Source organism: Carassius gibelio, chromosome B3 (genome assembly GCF_023724105.1).
Source record: "Carassius gibelio isolate Cgi1373 ecotype wild population from Czech Republic chromosome B3, carGib1.2-hapl.c, whole genome shotgun sequence".
In the NCBI taxonomy this organism is placed as follows: domain Eukaryota; kingdom Metazoa; phylum Chordata; class Actinopteri; order Cypriniformes; family Cyprinidae; genus Carassius; species Carassius gibelio.
Genome location: NC_068398.1, coordinates 50,909,426 through 50,930,021, shown reverse-complemented (window position 1 = coordinate 50,930,021; position 20,596 = coordinate 50,909,426). Strand labels below are relative to the sequence as shown.

Sequence of the window (20,596 nt, the reverse complement as noted above, 5' to 3'; positions counted from 1 at the left end):
CGCTTCCCTGACCCTGTCCGCTTCCCTGACCCTGTCCGCTTCCCTGTCCATAGCCGCTGCCCTGACCTGCGCCCTGTCCATAGCCGCTGCCCTGTCCGGCGCCCTGACCAGCTCCGCTTCCCTGACCCTGTCCGGCTCCCTGACCAGCTCCGCTTCCCTGGCCGGCTCCGCTTCCCTGACCTGCACCCTGTCCGGCGCCCTGACCAGCTCCGCTTCCCTGGCCCTGTCCGGCTCCCTGACCAGCTCCGCTTCCCTGGCCGGCTCCGCTTCCCTGTCCGGTGCCCTGTCCGGCGCCCTGACCAGCTCCGCTTCCCTGTCCGGCGCCCTGACCAGCTCCGCTTCCCTGTCCGGCGCCCTGACCAGCTCCGCTTCCCTGTCCGGCGCCCTGACCCGCTCCGCTTCCCTGTCCTGCACCCTGACCAGCTCCGCTTCCCTGTCCGGCGCCCTGACCAGCCCCGCTTCCCTGTCCGGCACCCTGACCAGCTCCGCTTCCCTGTCCTGCACCCTGACCAGCTCCGCTTCCCTGTCCTGCACCCTGACCAGCTCCGCTTCCCTGGCAACTTGCTTGACCTCTTCCCTGACCACGTGGTTCACTGCATGCAAAGCCACCGGTGGTTGGGCAACATTTCTGCGTGGCAGGACACTGGCCATCACGGAAACAGCTTTTAGCACACAGTGGAATCATCTCCGGTACGGGACACTGACCCGGCTTCACTGCGTGAACACAGATAGTCAGCTTTAGTTTGTGCATATAGACCAGGAATCCTCAAATCTGGACCTCGAGATCCACATTACTGCAGAGTTAAGGTCCAACCCTAATCAAACACACTTGGGCATGCTAATCGGTGCCAATCAATGTCTTTGGGATCATTAGAAAAATCACAGGCAGGCGACTTTGATAAGGTTTGGAGCTAACTTCTGCAGTGCATTGGACCTCCAGGGCAAGATTTGAGGAACCCTGATAGAGACAGTATGCCACTTCGTTATACAACAAAACATTCAAAGCATGAATAACAAGTTTTAGCTAAAGAAAGAATTCTATTCCAAGTCAGTGGTTCTCAATTTTATAGTTCTTGGGGCCCCCTCGCTTTGCACATTTTGCAGGTCTCCTTTATTTAACACACCTGATTGAGATCAACTTGTTGGTCCAGTTCATGGCTCTCTCTCCTGACAAGCTGATGTTCAGGAGTGTTAAATAAGGGGGACATACAAAGTGTGCAAAGCAGGGGGTCTCCAGTACTGGAATTGAGGACCACCGTTCAAAGTATTATTCGGCTTTATTTTGTAAAGCCATCCTGTCCTTAAAACCATCCTAAGGGATGAATTCAAACTGACTTTAGAGGAGAACAACAAAAGGCAAAGTCTCTTAGAACGTACATGGAATTCATTGGGTTACTACTGTGTGTGTTTTCAGCCTTAGCATCCATTATTAACTGAAACTCACTGAAAACAGGCAGCACGCAAACAGGCCCACAGTCAAATTGACAGCATTTGTGCCCTCCAGGGCAGTCTTCATCAGAGGAACATCCTCGATGGAACGGCACGACCGTCAGCCTCGCCGGACAGAAACCATCCACTAGAGAATTCAAGTGGATCATTAGGAGAGGCCAGGGAGTGCGGTTTCAGCAATTTCAAATCTGGGGTTTCGGAATGGGTCTCAAACCGAAATACAAATTTTATACATAGTTGTCTGCTTCAAATCAAAGGGGTTTGAAAACCTAATAATTCATAAACCGTGTTAATTACTTCCAAAGACTGGGAGTCACTTATTTCCGCATTTCTTCAGGGTGTGTAATGAAATCAACAGATCTTTTCACCTGTGGTTCGTCTTTGAATAGCGTGGGCTATGCTCAAGTATCCGAACAGACACGAAAAAACCGCAATCAACGAGAAATACACTCGAGCTGTCATCCTCCCAGCCTGTGATCTCTGCCTGTGAGCAAACCGCACAAAACTAAGACAAATACGTGTTGCTGCAATATCAACCTCTGTAAAATCGAATTTTAAAGATTCAAGAACAGGTCAATTCCAACCCCAATCAAACTCACCTGCCTGTAGCTTTCCAGTGATCTGAAATGCCTTGATTAGCTAGTTCAGGTGTGTTTGATTGGGGTTGGACCAGCTGAATGCTGCGTTCTAGCCATGTCATAAATTAAGCTAGCCTAATTACGAGAGGATGGTGCATTTCTATGGCGACACTATCAACTGCAAAATGAATATGCAGTGGTCAGGTGCTACAGCGATCATGTTGTGGTACCAGTAGGTGTGTTTGAAAATTACCCAGAACAAAACTTACAACAGTAATGTACAAGAGTGTGCAAACCATTTATTCAGTAATCAACAACTGTATATTCGTAAAAGTTACAAGTCTTGTTTGCTTTATTATTAACATTGTTCTCCAAACTGGTGCAGTAGTCCTCAAGTCTCCTGAAGAAAATGGATGAAATTTGGCTTGGACCCTGACCTTGTAGGTGTAATTTTCCCCAAATAATAAAAAAAGATGTACAAGAAAAGTTATTACATTCATTTGAACACATACGTATCAAAACGATTTAACTTGAATGTAATATGTATTCCTTTTCCCTCTACGAAAATTAACCATGGTTTTACTACAAATAAAACCAAAAAACCATGGTTACTATAGTTAAACCATGGTAACCACAAAATAACCACGGTTTTGCTATATTAACCATAGTTTAACCATGGTATTTGTAGTAAATCTGTGGTTATACAAATGGTGGTCAACACGCCAAAAAACCATGGGTTACTACAGTTTTACTATAATAAAACCATGGTTATTTTTCGTAAGGGTCATTACATTTTGCACATCCACCCCGAAAAATATATAAACGTAAACAAAATTACAAAATACATGGATAATATAGATAATATAGAATTTACATTAATGCATTAACTAACAAGAATTAACAGTGAACAATACATTGATTACACAATTGGTTAATCTTTGTTAATGTCAATAAAACTAGGGTGGTTCATTGTTCATGTTAGTTCACAGTACATGAACGTTTACAAAAACAACTTGAGATTTTAATAATGCATAAGTAAACGCTCAAATTAACATGAACCAAGATAAATCAATGCTGTGGAAATATTGTTCATTATTATTTATTTATACATGTAATTAACTAATGTCAACTAATGAACCTCATTGAAGAATGACCGCAGATGAGGCATTAAGTGTGTGGCACTACGACCAACTTAACATTTTACAAGATTAATGTAGCAATGGGTTTGCTCGGTTTTAATCATGTAACGGTTAATAGATTTGAGCAAAGAAATAAAGTGCCATATTGATTGCAAATACAAAAACAAGACGAGTAAAGAAAATGTGGTACTTATTAAATACATTTTTATTTAGATGTACTCTATGAACAGAGAAAACCCGCTGTTAACAGGTTAATATAACATTTCTCAGTCTAGGACTAGTAAAATAATGGCAATATACTATGATGAACACAGCTCTCCTCAGAGTGGCAGCATCATCTTCTTGTATGACAGGTGTTAAGGCACAATACTGCCACCTGGGAGCTAAACCAGGTAGTGGTGCTGGAGTATTTACATGTGGCGAATACTGGTATATCGTCACGCACACCAAATTAACACGATATCGATAATCATTACTTTGAATATCATGTTTGTCTCCCAAACCGGTATGTCGCAACAACCCTACCATGAAACATTTTAAATCTAGCCTCTTTTACTTAGTTTATTTTCACAAACACACCAAGCTTTACTTCAATTCTAAATCCACAATAAGCTTTTGACCTGTAACACAGGTTATGCTATTCCTAGGTTTATTAGAACAACGGTTTAAGAATCAACGTCTTTTAGAAACATGCTGTCTTGAACATATTGCCTCAGCAGAATCACAAGAGCTTATGGAAGTGTCACTTGCGCCCTACAAACTGTTTTCAGCCATAATGAAATGTGTCTAGAGCATCAAATCAGCATAATACAATGATTTTAGACCGGAGTAATGGCTGCAGACTATTCAGCTTTGGCAAGAATAAATTTAATACACACACCAAAAAAAAAAAAAAAAAATCATGATTTTCTCATGCAATTATTATCCAGTACTCAGGGAGAGGAACTTACAGCACTGATGCCAGAGAGCATTTATGTGAGAAAACGGCTAGGTGATACCAAACACCAACTCTTCAAACCAAGCAATTATTTATTTTTTATTTTAGGAGGTTGTAGTAGTGGTAGAGACAGAAAATCTTTCTAAACTGAGCAAACAGGGAAAACATGCCATTTGGATAAAAGCACTAGAAAAGATCTCCAGAAAGTATTATGCAAATTTCCCAGGAACATCTCCCTGACCTCAACATTGACCTTGGCCACATCGCCGACAATTCCCTTGACCGCTTCCCTGTCCTGCACAGCTTCCCTGACCCTGTCCAGCGCCCTGACCAGCTCCGCTTCCCTGTCCAGCACCCTGTCCATAGCCGCTTCCTTGACCAGCTCCGCTTCCCTGTCCAGCACCCTGTCCATAGCCGCTTCCTTGACCAGCTCCGCTTCCCTGTCCATAGCCGCTTCCCTGTCCAGCTCCGCTTCCCTGTCCATAGCCGCTGCCCTGTCCATAGCCGCTGCCCTGTCCAGCACCCTGTCCAGCTCCGCTTCCCTGTCCAGCTCCACTTCCCTGTCCAGCACCCTGTCCATAGCCGCTTCCCTGTCCAGCTCCACTTCCCTGTCCATAGCCGCTGCCCTGTCCATAGCCGCTGCCCTGTCCAGCACCCTGTCCATAGCCGCTTCCCTGTCCAGCACCCTGTCCATAGCCGCTTCCCTGTCCAGCTCCGCTGCCCTGTCCATAGCCGCTGCCCTGTCCATAGCCGCTGCCCTGTCCATAGCCGCTGCCCTGTCCAGCTCCACTTCCCTGTCCAGCACCCTGTCCATAGCCGCTTCCCTGTCCAGCTCCACTTCCCTGTCCATAGCCGCTGCCCTGTCCAGCACCCTGTCCATAGCCGCTTCCCTGTCCAGCTCCACTTCCCTGTCCATAGCCACTGACCTGTCCGGCGCCCTGACCAGCTCCGCTTCCCTGACCCTGTCCGGCTCCCTGACCAGCTCCGCTTCCCTGTCCTGTGCCACTTCCCTGACCAGCTCCGCTTCCCTGTCCTGCGCCACTTCCCTGACCAGCTCCGCTTCCCTGTCCTACGCCACTTCCCTGACCAGCTCCGCTTCCCTGTCCTGTGCCACTTCCCTGACCAGCTCCGTTTCCCTGGCCCTGTCCGGCTCCCTGACCGGCTCCGCTTCCCTGACCCTGTCCTGAGCCCTGACCGGCTCCGCTTCCCTGTCCTGCGCCACTTCCTTGACCCTGTCCTGCACCCTGACCGGCTCCGCTTCCCTGTCCTGCGCCACTTCCCTGACCAGATCCGCTTCCCTGTCCTGCGCCACTTCCCTGACCAGCTCCGCTTCCCTGGCCCTGTCCGGCTCCCTGACCAGCTCCGCTTCCCTGACCGGCTCCGCTTCCCTGACCCTGTCCTGAGCCCTGACCGGCTCCGCTTCCCTGTCCTGCGCCACTTCCCTGACCCTGTCCTGCGCCCTGACCGCCTCCGCTTCCCTGTCCTGCGCCACTTCCCTGTCCGGCTCCCTGACCAGCTCCGCTTCCCTGTCCTGCGCCACTTCCTTGACCCTGTCCTGCACCATGACCGGCTCCGCTTCCCTGTCCTGCGCCACTTCCCTGTCCGGCTCCCTGACCAGCTCCGCTTCCCTGGCCCTGTCCGGCTCCCTGACCAGCTCCGCTTCCCTGCCCGGCTCCGCTTCCCTGACCAGCTCCGCTTCCCTGACCCTGTCCGCTTCCCTGTCCAGCTCTACTACCCTGTCCATAGCCGCTGCCCTGACCTGCGCCCTGTCCATAGCCGCTGCCCTGTCCGGCGCCCTGACCAGCTCCGCTTCCCTGACCCTGTCCGGCTCCCTGACCAGCTCCGCTTCCCTGGCCGGCTCCGCTTCCCTGACCTGCACCCTGTCCGGCGCCCTGACCAGCTCCGCTTCCCTGGCCCTGTCCGGCTCCCTGACCAGCTCCGCTTCCCTGGCCGGCTCCGCTTCCCTGTCCGGTGCCCTGTCCGGCGCCCTGACCAGCTCCGCTTCCCTGTCCGGCGCCCTGACCAGCTCCGCTTCCCTGTCCGGCGCCCTGACCCGCTCCGCTTCCCTGTCCTGCACCCTGACCAGCTCCGCTTCCCTGTCCTGCACCCTGACCAGCTCCGCTTCCCTGTCCGGCGCCCTGACCAGCCCCGCTTCCCTGTCCTGCACCCTGACCAGCTCCGCTTCCCTGTCCTGCACCCTGACCAGCTCCGCTTCCCTGTCCTGCACCCTGACCAGCTCCGCTTCCCTGGCAACTTGCTTGACCTCTTCCCTGACCACGTGGTTCACTGCATGCAAAGCCACCGGTGGTTGGGCAACATTTCTGCGTGGCAGGACACTGGCCATCACGGAAACAGCTTTTAGCACACAGTGGAATCATCTCCGGTACGGGACACTGACCCGGCTTCACTGCGTGAACACAGATAGTCAGCTTTAGTTTGTGCATATAGACCAGGAATCCTCAAATCTGGACCTCGAGATCCACATTACTGCAGAGTTAAGGTCCAACCCTAATCAAACACACTTGGGCATGCTAATCGGTGCCAATCAATGTCTTTGGGATCATTAGAAAAATCACAGGCAGGCGACTTTGATAAGGTTTGGAGCTAACTTCTGCAGTGCATTGGACCTCCAGGGCAAGATTTGAGGAACCCTGATAGAGACAGTATGCCACTTCGTTATACAACAAAACATTCAAAGCATGAATAACAAGTTTTAGCTAAAGAAAGAATTCTATTCCAAGTCAGTGGTTCTCAATTTTATAGTTCTTGGGGCCCCCTCGCTTTGCACATTTTGCAGGTCTCCTTTATTTAACACACCTGATTGAGATCAACTTGTTGGTCCAGTTCATGGCTCTCTCTCCTGACAAGCTGATGTTCAGGAGTGTTAAATAAGGGGGACATACAAAGTGTGCAAAGCAGGGGGTCTCCAGTACTGGAATTGAGGACCACCGTTCAAAGTATTATTCGGCTTTATTTTGTAAAGCCATCCTGTCCTTAAAACCATCCTAAGGGATGAATTCAAACTGACTTTAGAGGAGAACAACAAAAGGCAAAGTCTCTTAGAACGTACATGGAATTCATTGGGTTACTACTGTGTGTGTTTTCAGCCTTAGCATCCATTATTAACTGAAACTCACTGAAAACAGGCAGCACGCAAACAGGCCCACAGTCAAATTGACAGCATTTGTGCCCTCCAGGGCAGTCTTCATCAGAGGAACATCCTCGATGGAACGGCACGACCGTCAGCCTCGCCGGACAGAAACCATCCACTAGAGAATTCAAGTGGATCATTAGGAGAGGCCAGGGAGTGCGGTTTCAGCAATTTCAAATCTGGGGTTTCGGAATGGGTCTCAAACCGAAATACAAATTTTATACATAGTTGTCTGCTTCAAATCAAAGGGGTTTGAAAACCTAATAATTCATAAACCGTGTTAATTACTTCCAAAGACTGGGAGTCACTTATTTCCGCATTTCTTCAGGGTGTGTAATGAAATCAACAGATCTTTTCACCTGTGGTTCGTCTTTGAATAGCGTGGGCTATGCTCAAGTATCCGAACAGACACGAAAAAACCGCAATCAACGAGAAATACACTCGAGCTGTCATCCTCCCAGCCTGTGATCTCTGCCTGTGAGCAAACCGCACAAAACTAAGACAAATACGTGTTGCTGCAATATCAACCTCTGTAAAATCGAATTTTAAAGATTCAAGAACAGGTCAATTCCAACCCCAATCAAACTCACCTGCCTGTAGCTTTCCAGTGATCTGAAATGCCTTGATTAGCTAGTTCAGGTGTGTTTGATTGGGGTTGGACCAGCTGAATGCTGCGTTCTAGCCATGTCATAAATTAAGCTAGCCTAATTACGAGAGGATGGTGCATTTCTATGGCGACACTATCAACTGCAAAATGAATATGCAGTGGTCAGGTGCTACAGCGATCATGTTGTGGTACCAGTAGGTGTGTTTGAAAATTACCCAGAACAAAACTTACAACAGTAATGTACAAGAGTGTGCAAACCATTTATTCAGTAATCAACAACTGTATATTCGTAAAAGTTACAAGTCTTGTTTGCTTTATTATTAACATTGTTCTCCAAACTGGTGCAGTAGTCCTCAAGTCTCCTGAAGAAAATGGATGAAATTTGGCTTGGACCCTGACCTTGTAGGTGTAATTTTCCCCAAATAATAAAAAAAGATGTACAAGAAAAGTTATTACATTCATTTGAACACATACGTATCAAAACGATTTAACTTGAATGTAATATGTATTCCTTTTCCCTCTACGAAAATTAACCATGGTTTTACTACAAATAAAACCAAAAAACCATGGTTACTATAGTTAAACCATGGTAACCACAAAATAACCACGGTTTTGCTATATTAACCATAGTTTAACCATGGTATTTGTAGTAAATCTGTGGTTATACAAATGGTGGTCAACACGCCAAAAAACCATGGGTTACTACAGTTTTACTATAATAAAACCATGGTTATTTTTCGTAAGGGTCATTACATTTTGCACATCCACCCCGAAAAATATATAAACGTAAACAAAATTACAAAATACATGGATAATATAGATAATATAGAATTTACATTAATGCATTAACTAACAAGAATTAACAGTGAACAATACATTGATTACACAATTGGTTAATCTTTGTTAATGTCAATAAAACTAGGGTGGTTCATTGTTCATGTTAGTTCACAGTACATGAACGTTTACAAAAACAACTTGAGATTTTAATAATGCATAAGTAAACGCTCAAATTAACATGAACCAAGATAAATCAATGCTGTGGAAATATTGTTCATTATTATTTATTTATACATGTAATTAACTAATGTCAACTAATGAACCTCATTGAAGAATGACCGCAGATGAGGCATTAAGTGTGTGGCACTACGACCAACTTAACATTTTACAAGATTAATGTAGCAATGGGTTTGCTCGGTTTTAATCATGTAACGGTTAATAGATTTGAGCAAAGAAATAAAGTGCCATATTGATTGCAAATACAAAAACAAGACGAGTAAAGAAAATGTGGTACTTATTAAATACATTTTTATTTAGATGTACTCTATGAACAGAGAAAACCCGCTGTTAACAGGTTAATATAACATTTCTCAGTCTAGGACTAGTAAAATAATGGCAATATACTATGATGAACACAGCTCTCCTCAGAGTGGCAGCATCATCTTCTTGTATGACAGGTGTTAAGGCACAATACTGCCACCTGGGAGCTAAACCAGGTAGTGGTGCTGGAGTATTTACATGTGGCGAATACTGGTATATCGTCACGCACACCAAATTAACACGATATCGATAATCATTACTTTGAATATCATGTTTGTCTCCCAAACCGGTATGTCGCAACAACCCTACCATGAAACATTTTAAATCTAGCCTCTTTTACTTAGTTTATTTTCACAAACACACCAAGCTTTACTTCAATTCTAAATCCACAATAAGCTTTTGACCTGTAACACAGGTTATGCTATTCCTAGGTTTATTAGAACAACGGTTTAAGAATCAACGTCTTTTAGAAACATGCTGTCTTGAACATATTGCCTCAGCAGAATCACAAGAGCTTATGGAAGTGTCACTTGCGCCCTACAAACTGTTTTCAGCCATAATGAAATGTGTCTAGAGCATCAAATCAGCATAATACAATGATTTTAGACCGGAGTAATGGCTGCAGACTATTCAGCTTTGGCAAGAATAAATTTAATACACACACCAAAAAAAAAAAAAAAAAAAAAAAAAAATCATGATTTTCTCATGCAATTATTATCCAGTACTCAGGGAGAGGAACTTACAGCACTGATGCCAGAGAGCATTTATGTGAGAAAACGGCTAGGTGATACCAAACACCAACTCTTCAAACCAAGCAATTATTTATTTTTTATTTTAGGAGGTTGTAGTAGTGGTAGAGACAGAAAATCTTTCTAAACTGAGCAAACAGGGAAAACATGCCATTTGGATAAAAGCACTAGAAAAGATCTCCAGAAAGTATTATGCAAAATTCCCAGGAACATCTCCCTGACCTCAACATTGACCTTGGCCACATCGCCGACAATTCCCTTGACCGCTTCCCTGTCCTGCACAGCTTCCCTGACCCTGTCCAGCGCCCTGACCAGCTCCGCTTCCCTGTCCAGCACCCTGTCCATAGCCGCTTCCTTGACCAGCTCCGCTTCCCTGTCCAGCACCCTGTCCATAGCCGCTTCCTTGACCAGCTCCGCTTCCCTGTCCATAGCCGCTGCCCTGTCCATAGCCGCTTCCCTGTCCAGCTCCGCTGCCCTGTCCATAGCCGCTGCCCTGTCCATAGCCGCTGCCCTGTCCATAGCCGCTGCCCTGTCCAGCACCCTGTCCAGCTCCGCTTCCCTGTCCAGCTCCACTTCCCTGTCCAGCACCCTGTCCATAGCCGCTTCCCTGTCCAGCTCCACTTCCCTGTCCATAGCCGCTGCCCTGTCCATAGCCGCTGCCCTGTCCATAGCCGCTGCCCTGTCCAGCACCCTGTCCATAGCCGCTTCCCTGTCCAGCACCCTGTCCATAGCCGCTTCCCTGTCCAGCTCCGCTGCCCTGTCCATAGCCGCTTCCCTGTCCAGCTCCGCTGCCCTGTCCATAGCCGCTGCCCTGTCCAGCTCCGCTGCCCTGTCCATAGCCGCTGCCCTGTCCATAGCCGCTGCCCTGTCCAGCTCCGCTGCCCTGTCCAGCTCCACTTCCCTGTCCAGCACCCTGTCCATAGCCGCTTCCCTGTCCAGCTCCACTTCCCTGTCCATAGCCGCTGCCCTGTCCAGCACCCTGTCCATAGCCGCTTCCCTGTCCAGCTCCACTTCCCTGTCCATAGCCACTGCCCTGTCCGGCGCCCTGACCAGCTCCGCTTCCCTGACCCTGTCCGGCTCCCTGACCAGCTCCGCTTCCCTGTCCTGTGCCACTTCCCTGACCAGCTCCGCTTCCCTGTCCTGCGCCACTTCCCTGACCAGCTCCGCTTCCCTGTCCTACGCCACTTCCCTGACCAGCTCCGCTTCCCTGTCCTGTGCCACTTCCCTGACCAGCTCCGTTTCCCTGGCCCTGTCCGGCTCCCTGACCGGCTCCGCTTCCCTGACCCTGTCCTGAGCCCTGACCGGCTCCGCTTCCCTGTCCTGCGCCACTTCCTTGACCCTGTCCTGCACCCTGACCGGCTCCGCTTCCCTGTCCTGCGCCACTTCCCTGACCAGATCCGCTTCCCTGTCCTGCGCCACTTCCCTGACCAGCTCCGCTTCCCTGGCCCTGTCCGGCTCCCTGACCAGCTCCGCTTCCCTGACCGGCTCCGCTTCCCTGACCCTGTCCTGAGCCCTGACCGGCTCCGCTTCCCTGTCCTGCGCCACTTCCCTGACCCTGTCCTGCGCCCTGACCGGCTCCGCTTCCCTGTCCTGCGCCACTTCCCTGTCCGGCTCCCTGACCAGCTCCGCTTCCCTGTCCTGCGCCACTTCCTTGACCCTGTCCTGCACCATGACCGGCTCCGCTTCCCTGTCCTGCGCCACTTCCCTGTCCGGCTCCCTGACCAGCTCCGCTTCCCTGGCCCTGTCCGGCTCCCTGACCAGCTTCGCTTCCCTGCCCGGCTCCGCTTCCCTGACCAGCTCCGCTTCCCTGACCCTGTCCGCTTCCCTGTCCAGCTCCACTACCCTGTCCATAGCCGCTGCCCTGACCTGCGCCCTGTCCATAGCCGCTGCCCTGTCCGGCGCCCTGACCAGCTCCGCTTCCCTGACCCTGTCCGGCTCCCTGACCAGCTCCGCTTCCCTGGCCGGCTCCGCTTCCCTGACCTGCACCCTGTCCGGCGCCCTGACCAGCTCCGCTTCCCTGGCCCTGTCCGGCTCCCTGACCAGCTCCGCTTCCCTGGCCGGCTCCGCTTCCCTGTCCGGTGCCCTGTCCGGCGCCCTGACCAGCTCCGCTTCCCTGTCCGGCGCCCTGACCCGCTCCGCTTCCCTGTCCGGCGCCCTGACCCGCTCCGCTTCCCTGTCCTGCACCCTGACCAGCTCCGCTTCCCTGTCCTGCACCCTGACCAGCTCCGCTTCCCTGTCCGGCGCCCTGACCAGCCCCGCTTCCCTGTCCTGCACCCTGACCAGCTCCGCTTCCCTGTCCTGCACCCTGACCAGCTCCGCTTCCCTGTCCTGCACCCTGACCAGCTCCGCTTCCCTGGCAACTTGCTTGACCTCTTCCCTGACCACGTGGTTCACTGCATGCAAAGCCACCGGTGGTTGGGCAACATTTCTGCGTGGCAGGACACTGGCCATCACGGAAACAGCTTTTAGCACACAGTGGAATCATCTCCGGTACGGGACACTGACCCGGCTTCACTGCGTGAACACAGATAGTCAGCTTTAGTTTGTGCATATAGACCAGGAATCCTCAAATCTGGACCTCGAGATCCACATTACTGCAGAGTTAAGGTCCAACCCTAATCAAACACACTTGGGCATGCTAATCGGTGCCAATCAATGTCTTTGGGATCATTAGAAAAATCACAGGCAGGCGACTTTGATAAGGTTTGGAGCTAACTTCTGCAGTGCATTGGACCTCCAGGGCAAGATTTGAGGAACCCTGATAGAGACAGTATGCCACTTCGTTATACAACAAAACATTCAAAGCATGAATAACAAGTTTTAGCTAAAGAAAGAATTCTATTCCAAGTCAGTGGTTCTCAATTTTATAGTTCTTGGGGCCCCCTCGCTTTGCACATTTTGCAGGTCTCCTTTATTTAACACACCTGATTGAGATCAACTTGTTGGTCCAGTTCATGGCTCTCTCTCCTGACAAGCTGATGTTCAGGAGTGTTAAATAAGGGGGACATACAAAGTGTGCAAAGCAGGGGGTCTCCAGTACTGGAATTGAGGACCACCGTTCAAAGTATTATTCGGCTTTATTTTGTAAAGCCATCCTGTCCTTAAAACCATCCTAAGGGATGAATTCAAACTGACTTTAGAGGAGAACAACAAAAGGCAAAGTCTCTTAGAACGTACATGGAATTCATTGGGTTACTACTGTGTGTGTTTTCAGCCTTAGCATCCATTATTAACTGAAACTCACTGAAAACAGGCAGCACGCAAACAGGCCCACAGTCAAATTGACAGCATTTGTGCCCTCCAGGGCAGTCTTCATCAGAGGAACATCCTTGATGGAACGGCACGACCGTCAGCCTCGCCGGACAGAAACCATCCACTAGAGAATTCAAGTGGATCATTAGGAGAGGCCAGGGAGTGCGGTTTCAGCAATTTCAAATCTGGGGTTTCGGAATGGGTCTCAAACCGAAATACAAATTTTATACATAGTTGTCTGCTTCAAATCAAAGGGGTTTGAAAACCTAATAATTCATAAACCGTGTTAATTACTTCCAAAGACTGGGAGTCACTTATTTCCGCATTTCTTCAGGGTGTGTAATGAAATCAACAGATCTTTTCACCTGTGGTTCGTCTTTGAATAGCGTGGGCTATGCTCAAGTATCCGAACAGACACGAAAAAACCGCAATCAACGAGAAATACACTCGAGCTGTCATCCTCCCAGCCTGTGATCTCTGCATGTGAGCAAACCGCACAAAACTAAGACAAATACGTGTTGCTGCAATATCAACCTCTGTAAAATCGAATTTTAAAGATTCAAGAACAGGTCAATTCCAACCCCAATCAAACTCACCTGCCTGTAGCTTTCCAGTGATCTGAAATGCCTTGATTAGCTAGTTCAGGTGTGTTTGATTGGGGTTGGACCAGCTGAATGCTGCGTTCTAGCCATGTCATAAATTAAGCTAGCCTAATTACGAGAGGATGGTGCATTTCTATGGCGACACTATCAACTGCAAAATGAATATGCAGTGGTCAGGTGCTACAGCGATCATGTTGTGGTACCAGTAGGTGTGTTTGAAAATTACCCAGAACAAAACTTACAACAGTAATGTACAAGAGTGTGCAAACCATTTATTCAGTAATCAACAACTGTATATTCGTAAAAGTTACAAGTCTTGTTTGCTTTATTATTAACATTGTTCTCCAAACTGGTGCAGTAGTCCTCAAGTCTCCTGAAGAAAATGGATGAAATTTGGCTTGGACCCTGACCTTGTAGGTGTAATTTTCCCCAAATAATAAAAAAAGATGTACAAGAAAAGTTATTACATTCATTTGAACACATACGTATCAAAACGATTTAACTTGAATGTAATATGTATTCCTTTTCCCTCTACGAAAATTAACCATGGTTTTACTACAAATAAAACCAAAAAACCATGGTTACTATAGTTAAACCATGGTAACCACAAAATAACCACGGTTTTGCTATATTAACCATAGTTTAACCATGGTATTTGTAGTAAATCTGTGGTTATACAAATGGTGGTCAACACGCCAAAAAACCATGGGTTACTACAGTTTTACTATAATAAAACCATGGTTATTTTTCGTAAGGGTCATTACATTTTGCACATCCACCCCGAAAAATATATAAACGTAAACAAAATTACAAAATACATGGATAATATAGATAATATAGAATTTACATTAATGCATTAACTAACAAGAATTAACAGTGAACAATACATTGATTACACAATTGGTTAATCTTTGTTAATGTCAATAAAACTAGGGTGGTTCATTGTTCATGTTAGTTCACAGTACATGAACGTTTACAAAAACAACTTGAGATTTTAATAATGCATAAGTAAACGCTCAAATTAACATGAACCAAGATAAATCAATGCTGTGGAAATATTGTTCATTATTATTTATTTATACATGTAATTAACTAATGTCAACTAATGAACCTCATTGAAGAATGACCGCAGATGAGGCATTAAGTGTGTGGCACTACGACCAACTTAACATTTTACAAGATTAATGTAGCAATGGGTTTGCTCGGTTTTAATCATGTAACGGTTAATAGATTTGAGCAAAGAAATAAAGTGCCATATTGATTGCAAATACAAAAACAAGACGAGTAAAGAAAATGTGGTACTTATTAAATACATTTTTATTTAGATGTACTCTATGAACAGAGAAAACCCGCTGTTAACAGGTTAATATAACATTTCTCAGTCTAGGACTAGTAAAATAATGGCAATATACTATGATGAACACAGCTCTCCTCAGAGTGGCAGCATCATCTTCTTGTATGACAGGTGTTAAGGCACAATACTGCCACCTGGGAGCTAAACCAGGTAGTGGTGCTGGAGTATTTACATGTGGCGAATACTGGTATATCGTCACGCACACCAAATTAACACGATATCGATAATCATTACTTTGAATATCATGTTTGTCTCCCAAACCGGTATGTCGCAACAACCCTACCATGAAACATTTTAAATCTAGCCTCTTTTACTTAGTTTATTTTCACAAACACACCAAGCTTTACTTCAATTCTAAATCCACAATAAGCTTTTGACCTGTAACACAGGTTATGCTATTCCTAGGTTTATTAGTACAACGGTTTAAGAATCAACGTCTTTTAGAAACATGCTGTCTTGAACATATTGCCTCAGCAGAATCACAAGAGCTTATGGAAGTGTCACTTGCGCCCTACAAACTGTTTTCAGCCATAATGAAATGTGTCTAGAGCGTCAAATCAGCATAATACAATGATTTTAGACCGGAGTAATGGCTGCAGACTATTCAGCTTTGGCAAGAATAAATTTAATACACACACCAAAAAAAAAAAAATCATGATTTTCTCATGCAATTATTATCCAGTACTCAGGGAGAGGAACTTACAGCACTGATGCCAGAGAGCATTTATGTGAGAAAACGGCCAAGTGATACCAAACACCAACTCTTCAAACCAAGCAATTATTTATTTTTTATTTTAGGAGGTTGTAGTAGTGGTAGAGACAGAAAATCTTTCTAAACTGAGCAAACAGGGAAAACATCCCATTTGGATAAAAGCACTAGAAAAGATCTCCAGAAAGTATTATGCAAAATTCCCAGGAACATCTCCCTGACCTCAACATTGACCTTGGCCACATCGCCGACAATTCCCTTGACCGCTTCCCGGTCCTGCACAGCTTCCCTGACCCTGTCCAGCGCCCTGACCAGCTCCGCTTCCCTGTCCAGCACCCTGTCCATAGCCGCTTCCTTGACCAGCTCCGCTTCCCTGTCCAGCACCCTGTCCATAGCCGCTTCCTTGACCAGCTCCGCTTCCCTGTCCATAGCCGCTGCCCTGTCCATAGCCGCTTCCCTGTCCAGCTCCGCTTCCCTGTCCATAGCCGCTGCCCTGTCCATAGCCGCTGCCCTGTCCATAGCCGCTGCCCTGTCCAGCACCCTGTCCAGCTCCGCTTCCCTGTCCAGCTCCACTTCCCTGTCCAGCACCCTGTCCATAGCCGCTTCCCTGTCCAGCTCCACTTCCCTGTCCATAGCCGCTGCCCTGTCCATAGCCGCTGCCCTGTCCATAGCCGCTGCCCTGTCCAGCACCCTGTCCATAGCCGCTTCCCTGTCCAGCACCCTGTCCATAGCCGCTTCCCTGTCCAGCTCCGCTGCCCTGTCCATAGCCGCTTCCCTGTCCAGCTCCGCTGCCCTGTCCATAGCCGCTGCCCTGTCCATAGCCGCTGCCCTGTCCATAGCCGCTGCCCTGTCCAGCTCCACTTCCCTGTCCAGCACCCTGTCCATAGCCGCTTCCCTGTCCAGCTCCACTTCCCTGTCCATAGCCGCTGCCCTGTCCAGCACCCTGTCCATAGCCGCTTCCCTGTCCAGCTCCACTTCCCTGTCCATAGCCACTGCCCTGTCCGGCGCCCTGACCAGCTCCGCTTCCCTGACCCTGTCCGGCTCCCTGACCAGCTCCGCTTCCCTGTCCTGTGCCACTTCCCTGACCAGCTCCGCTTCCCTGTCCTGCGCCACTTCCCTGACCAGCTCCGCTTCCCTGTCCTACGCCACTTCCCTGACCAGCTCCGCTTCCCTGTCCTGTGCCACTTCCCTGACCAGCTCCGTTTCCCTGGCCCTGTCCGGCTCCCTGACCGGCTCCGCTTCCCTGACCCTGTCCTGAGCCCTGACCGGCTCCGCTTCCCTGTCCTGCGCCACTTCCTTGACCCTGTCCTGCACCCTGACCGGCTCCGCTTCCCTGTCCTGCGCCACTTCCCTGACCAGATCCGCTTCCCTGTCCTGCGCCACTTCCCTGACCAGCTCCGCTTCCCTGGCCCTGTCCGGCTCCCTGACCAGCTCCGCTTCCCTGACCGGCTCCGCTTCCCTGACCCTGTCCTGAGCCCTGACCGGCTCCGCTTCCCTGTCCTGCGCCACTTCCCTGACCCTGTCCTGCGCCCTGACCGGCTCCGCTTCCCTGTCCTGCGCCACTTCCCTGTCCGGCTCCCTGACCAGCTCCGCTTCCCTGTCCTGCGCCACTTCCTTGACCCTGTCCTGCACCATGACCGGCTCCGCTTCCCTGTCCTGCGCCACTTCCCTGTCCGGCTCCCTGACCAGCTCCGCTTCCCTGGCCCTGTCCGGCTCCCTGACCAGCTCCGCTTCCCTGCCCGGCTCCGCTTCCCTGACCAGCTCCGCTTCCCTGACCCTGTCCGCTTCCCTGTCCAGCTCCACTACCCTGTCCATAGCCGCTGCCCTGACCTGCGCCCTGTCCATAGCCGCTGCCCTGTCCGGCGCCCTGACCAGCTCCGCTTCCCTGACCCTGTCCGGCTCCCTGACCAGCTCCGCTTCCCTGGCCGGCTCCGCTTCCCTGACCTGCACCCTGTCCGGCGCCCTGACCAGCTCCGCTTCCCTGGCCCTGTCCGGCTCCCTGACCAGCTCCGCTTCCCTGGCCGGCTCCGCTTCCCTGTCCGGTGCCCTGTCCGGCGCCCTGACCAGCTCCGCTTCCCTGTCCATAGCCGCTGCCCTGTCCAGCACCCTGTCCATAGCCCCTTCCCTGTCCGGTGCCCTGTCCGGCGCCCTGACCAGCTCCGCTTCCCTGTCCGGCGCCCTGACCCGCTCCGCTTCCCTGACCCTGACCTGCTCCGCTTCCCTGACCCTGACCTGCTCCGCTTCCCTGACCGGCTCCCTGACCAGCCCCGCTTCCCTGTCCGGCGCCCTGACCAGCCCCGCTTCCCTGTCCTGCACCCTGACCAGCTCCGCTTCCCTGTCCTGCACCCTGACCAGCTCCGCTTCCCTGGCAACTTGCTTGACCTCTTCCCTGACCACGTGGTTCACTGCATGCAAAGCCACCGGTGGTTGGGCAACATTTCTGCGTGGCAGGACACTGGCCATCACGGAAACAGCTTTTAGCACACAGTGGAATCATCTCCGGTACGGGACACTGACCCGGCTTCACTGCGTGAACACAGATAGTCAGCTTTAGTTTGTGCATATAGACCAGGAATCCTCAAATCTGGACCTCGAGATCCACATTACTGCAGAGTTAAGGTCCAACCCTAATCAAACACACTTGGGCATGCTAATCGGTGCCAATCAATGTCTTTGGGATCATTAGAAAAATCACAGGCAGGCGACTTTGATAAGGTTTGGAGCTAACTTCTGCAGTGCATTGGACCTCCAGGGCAAGATTTGAGGAACCCTGATAGAGACAGTATGCCACTTCGTTATACAACAAAACATTCAAAGCATGAATAACAAGTTTTAGCTAAAGAAAGAATTCTATTCCAAGTCAGTGGTTCTCAATTTTATAGTCCTTGGGGCCCCCTCGCTTTGCACATTTTGCAGGTCTCCTTTATTTAACACACCTGATTGAGATCAACTTGTTGGTCCAGTTCATGGCTCTCTCTCCTGACAAGCTGATGTTCAGGAGTGTTAAATAAGGGGGACATACAAAGTGTGCAAAGCAGGGGGTCTCCAGTACTGGAATTGAGGACCACCGTTCAAAGTATTATTCGGCTTTATTTTGTAAAGCCATCCTGTCCTTAAAACCATCCTAAGGGATGAATTCAAACTGACTTTAGAGGAGAACAACAAAAGGCAAAGTCTCTTAGAACGTACATGGAATTCATTGGGTTACTACTGTGTGTGTTTTCAGCCTTAGCATCCATTATTAACTGAAACTCACTGAAAACAGGCAGCACGCAAACAGGCCCACAGTCAAATTGACAGCATTTGTGCCCTCCAGGGCAGTCTTCATCAGAGGAACATCCTCGATGGAACGGCACGACCGTCAGCCTCGCCGGACAGAAACCATCCACTAGAGAATTCAAGTGGATCATTAGGAGAGGCCAGGGAGTGCGGTTTCAGCAATTTCAAATCTGGGGTTTCGGAATGGGTCTCAAACCGAAATACAAATTTTATACATAGTTGTCTGCTTCAAATCAAAGGGGTTTGAAAACCTAATAATTCATAAACCGTGTTAATTACTTCCAAAGACTGGGAGTCACTTATTTCCGCATTTCTTCAGGGTGTGTAATGAAATCAACAGATCTTTTCACCTGTGGTTCGTCTTTGAATAGCGTGGGCTATGCTCAAGTATCCGAACAGACACGAAAAAACCGCAATCAACGAGAAATACACTCGAGCTGTCATCCTCCCAGCCTGTGATCTCTGCCTGTGAGCAAACCGCACAAAACTAAGACAAATACGTGTTGCTGCAATATCAACCTCTGTAAAATCGAATTTTAAAGATTCAAGAACAGGTCAATTCCAACCCCAATCAAACTCACCTGCCTGTAGCTTTCCAGTGATCTGAAATGCCTTGATTAGCTAGTTCAGGTGTGTTTGATTGGGGTTGGACCAGCTGAATGCTGCGTTCTAGCCATGTCATAAATTAAGCTAGCCTAATTACGAGAGGATGGTGCATTTCTATGGCGACACTATCAACTGCAAAATGAATATGCAGTGGTCAGGTGCTACAGCGATCATGTTGTGGTACCAGTAGGTGTGTTTGAAAATTACCCAGAACAAAACTTACAACAGTAATGTACAAGAGTGTGCAAACCATTTATTCAGTAATCAACAACTGTATATTCGTAAAAGTTACAAGTCTTGTTTGCTTTATTATTAACATTGTTCTCCAAACTGGTGCAGTAGTCCTCAAGTCTCCTGAAGAAAATGGATGAAATTTGGCTTGGACCCTGACCTTGTAGGTGTAATTTTCCCCAAATAATAAAAAAAGATGTACAAGAAAAGTTATTACATTCATTTGAACACATACGTATCAAAACGATTTAACTTGAATGTAATATGTATTCCTTTTCCCTCTACGAAAATTAACCATGGTTTTACTACAAATAAAACCAAAAAACCATGGTTACTATAGTTAAACCATGGTAACCACAAAATAACCACGGTTTTGCTATATTAACCATAGTTTAACCATGGTATTTGTAGTAAATCTGTGGTTATACAAATGGTGGTCAACACGCCAAAAAACCATGGGTTACTACAGTTTTACTATAATAAAACCATGGTTATTTTTCGTAAGGGTCATTACATTTTGCACATCCACCCCGAAAAATATATAAACGTAAACAAAATTACAAAATACATGGATAATATAGATAATATAGAATTTACATTAATGCATTAACTAACAAGAATTAACAGTGAACAATA

General features: G+C 48.4%; 1 protein-coding gene across 50 annotated transcripts in view; it reads right to left on the bottom strand.

Moving 5' to 3' along the window:
- The window catches only part of LOC127951882 (fibroin heavy chain), a 62,505-nt gene that overhangs the window by 7,790 nt on the left and 34,119 nt on the right, over positions 1-20,596 (bottom strand). For 33 of the 50 annotated variants that reach the window (XM_052549964.1, XM_052549987.1, XM_052549970.1 and 30 more), the window contains 3 exons: positions 17,291-17,446; positions 11,410-11,565; positions 4,531-5,532 (listed from right to left, as the gene is read on the bottom strand). In XM_052549964.1, the coding sequence (XP_052405924.1) occupies positions 4,531-5,532; positions 11,410-11,565; positions 17,291-17,446 (1,314 nt within the window). Of the gene's footprint in view, positions 1-4,212; positions 5,533-9,982; positions 11,302-11,409; positions 11,566-15,899; positions 17,447-20,596 lie in introns of those variants that run through there. The other 17 variants (XM_052549974.1, XM_052549994.1, XM_052550011.1 and 14 more) reach the window with 16 other exon arrangements.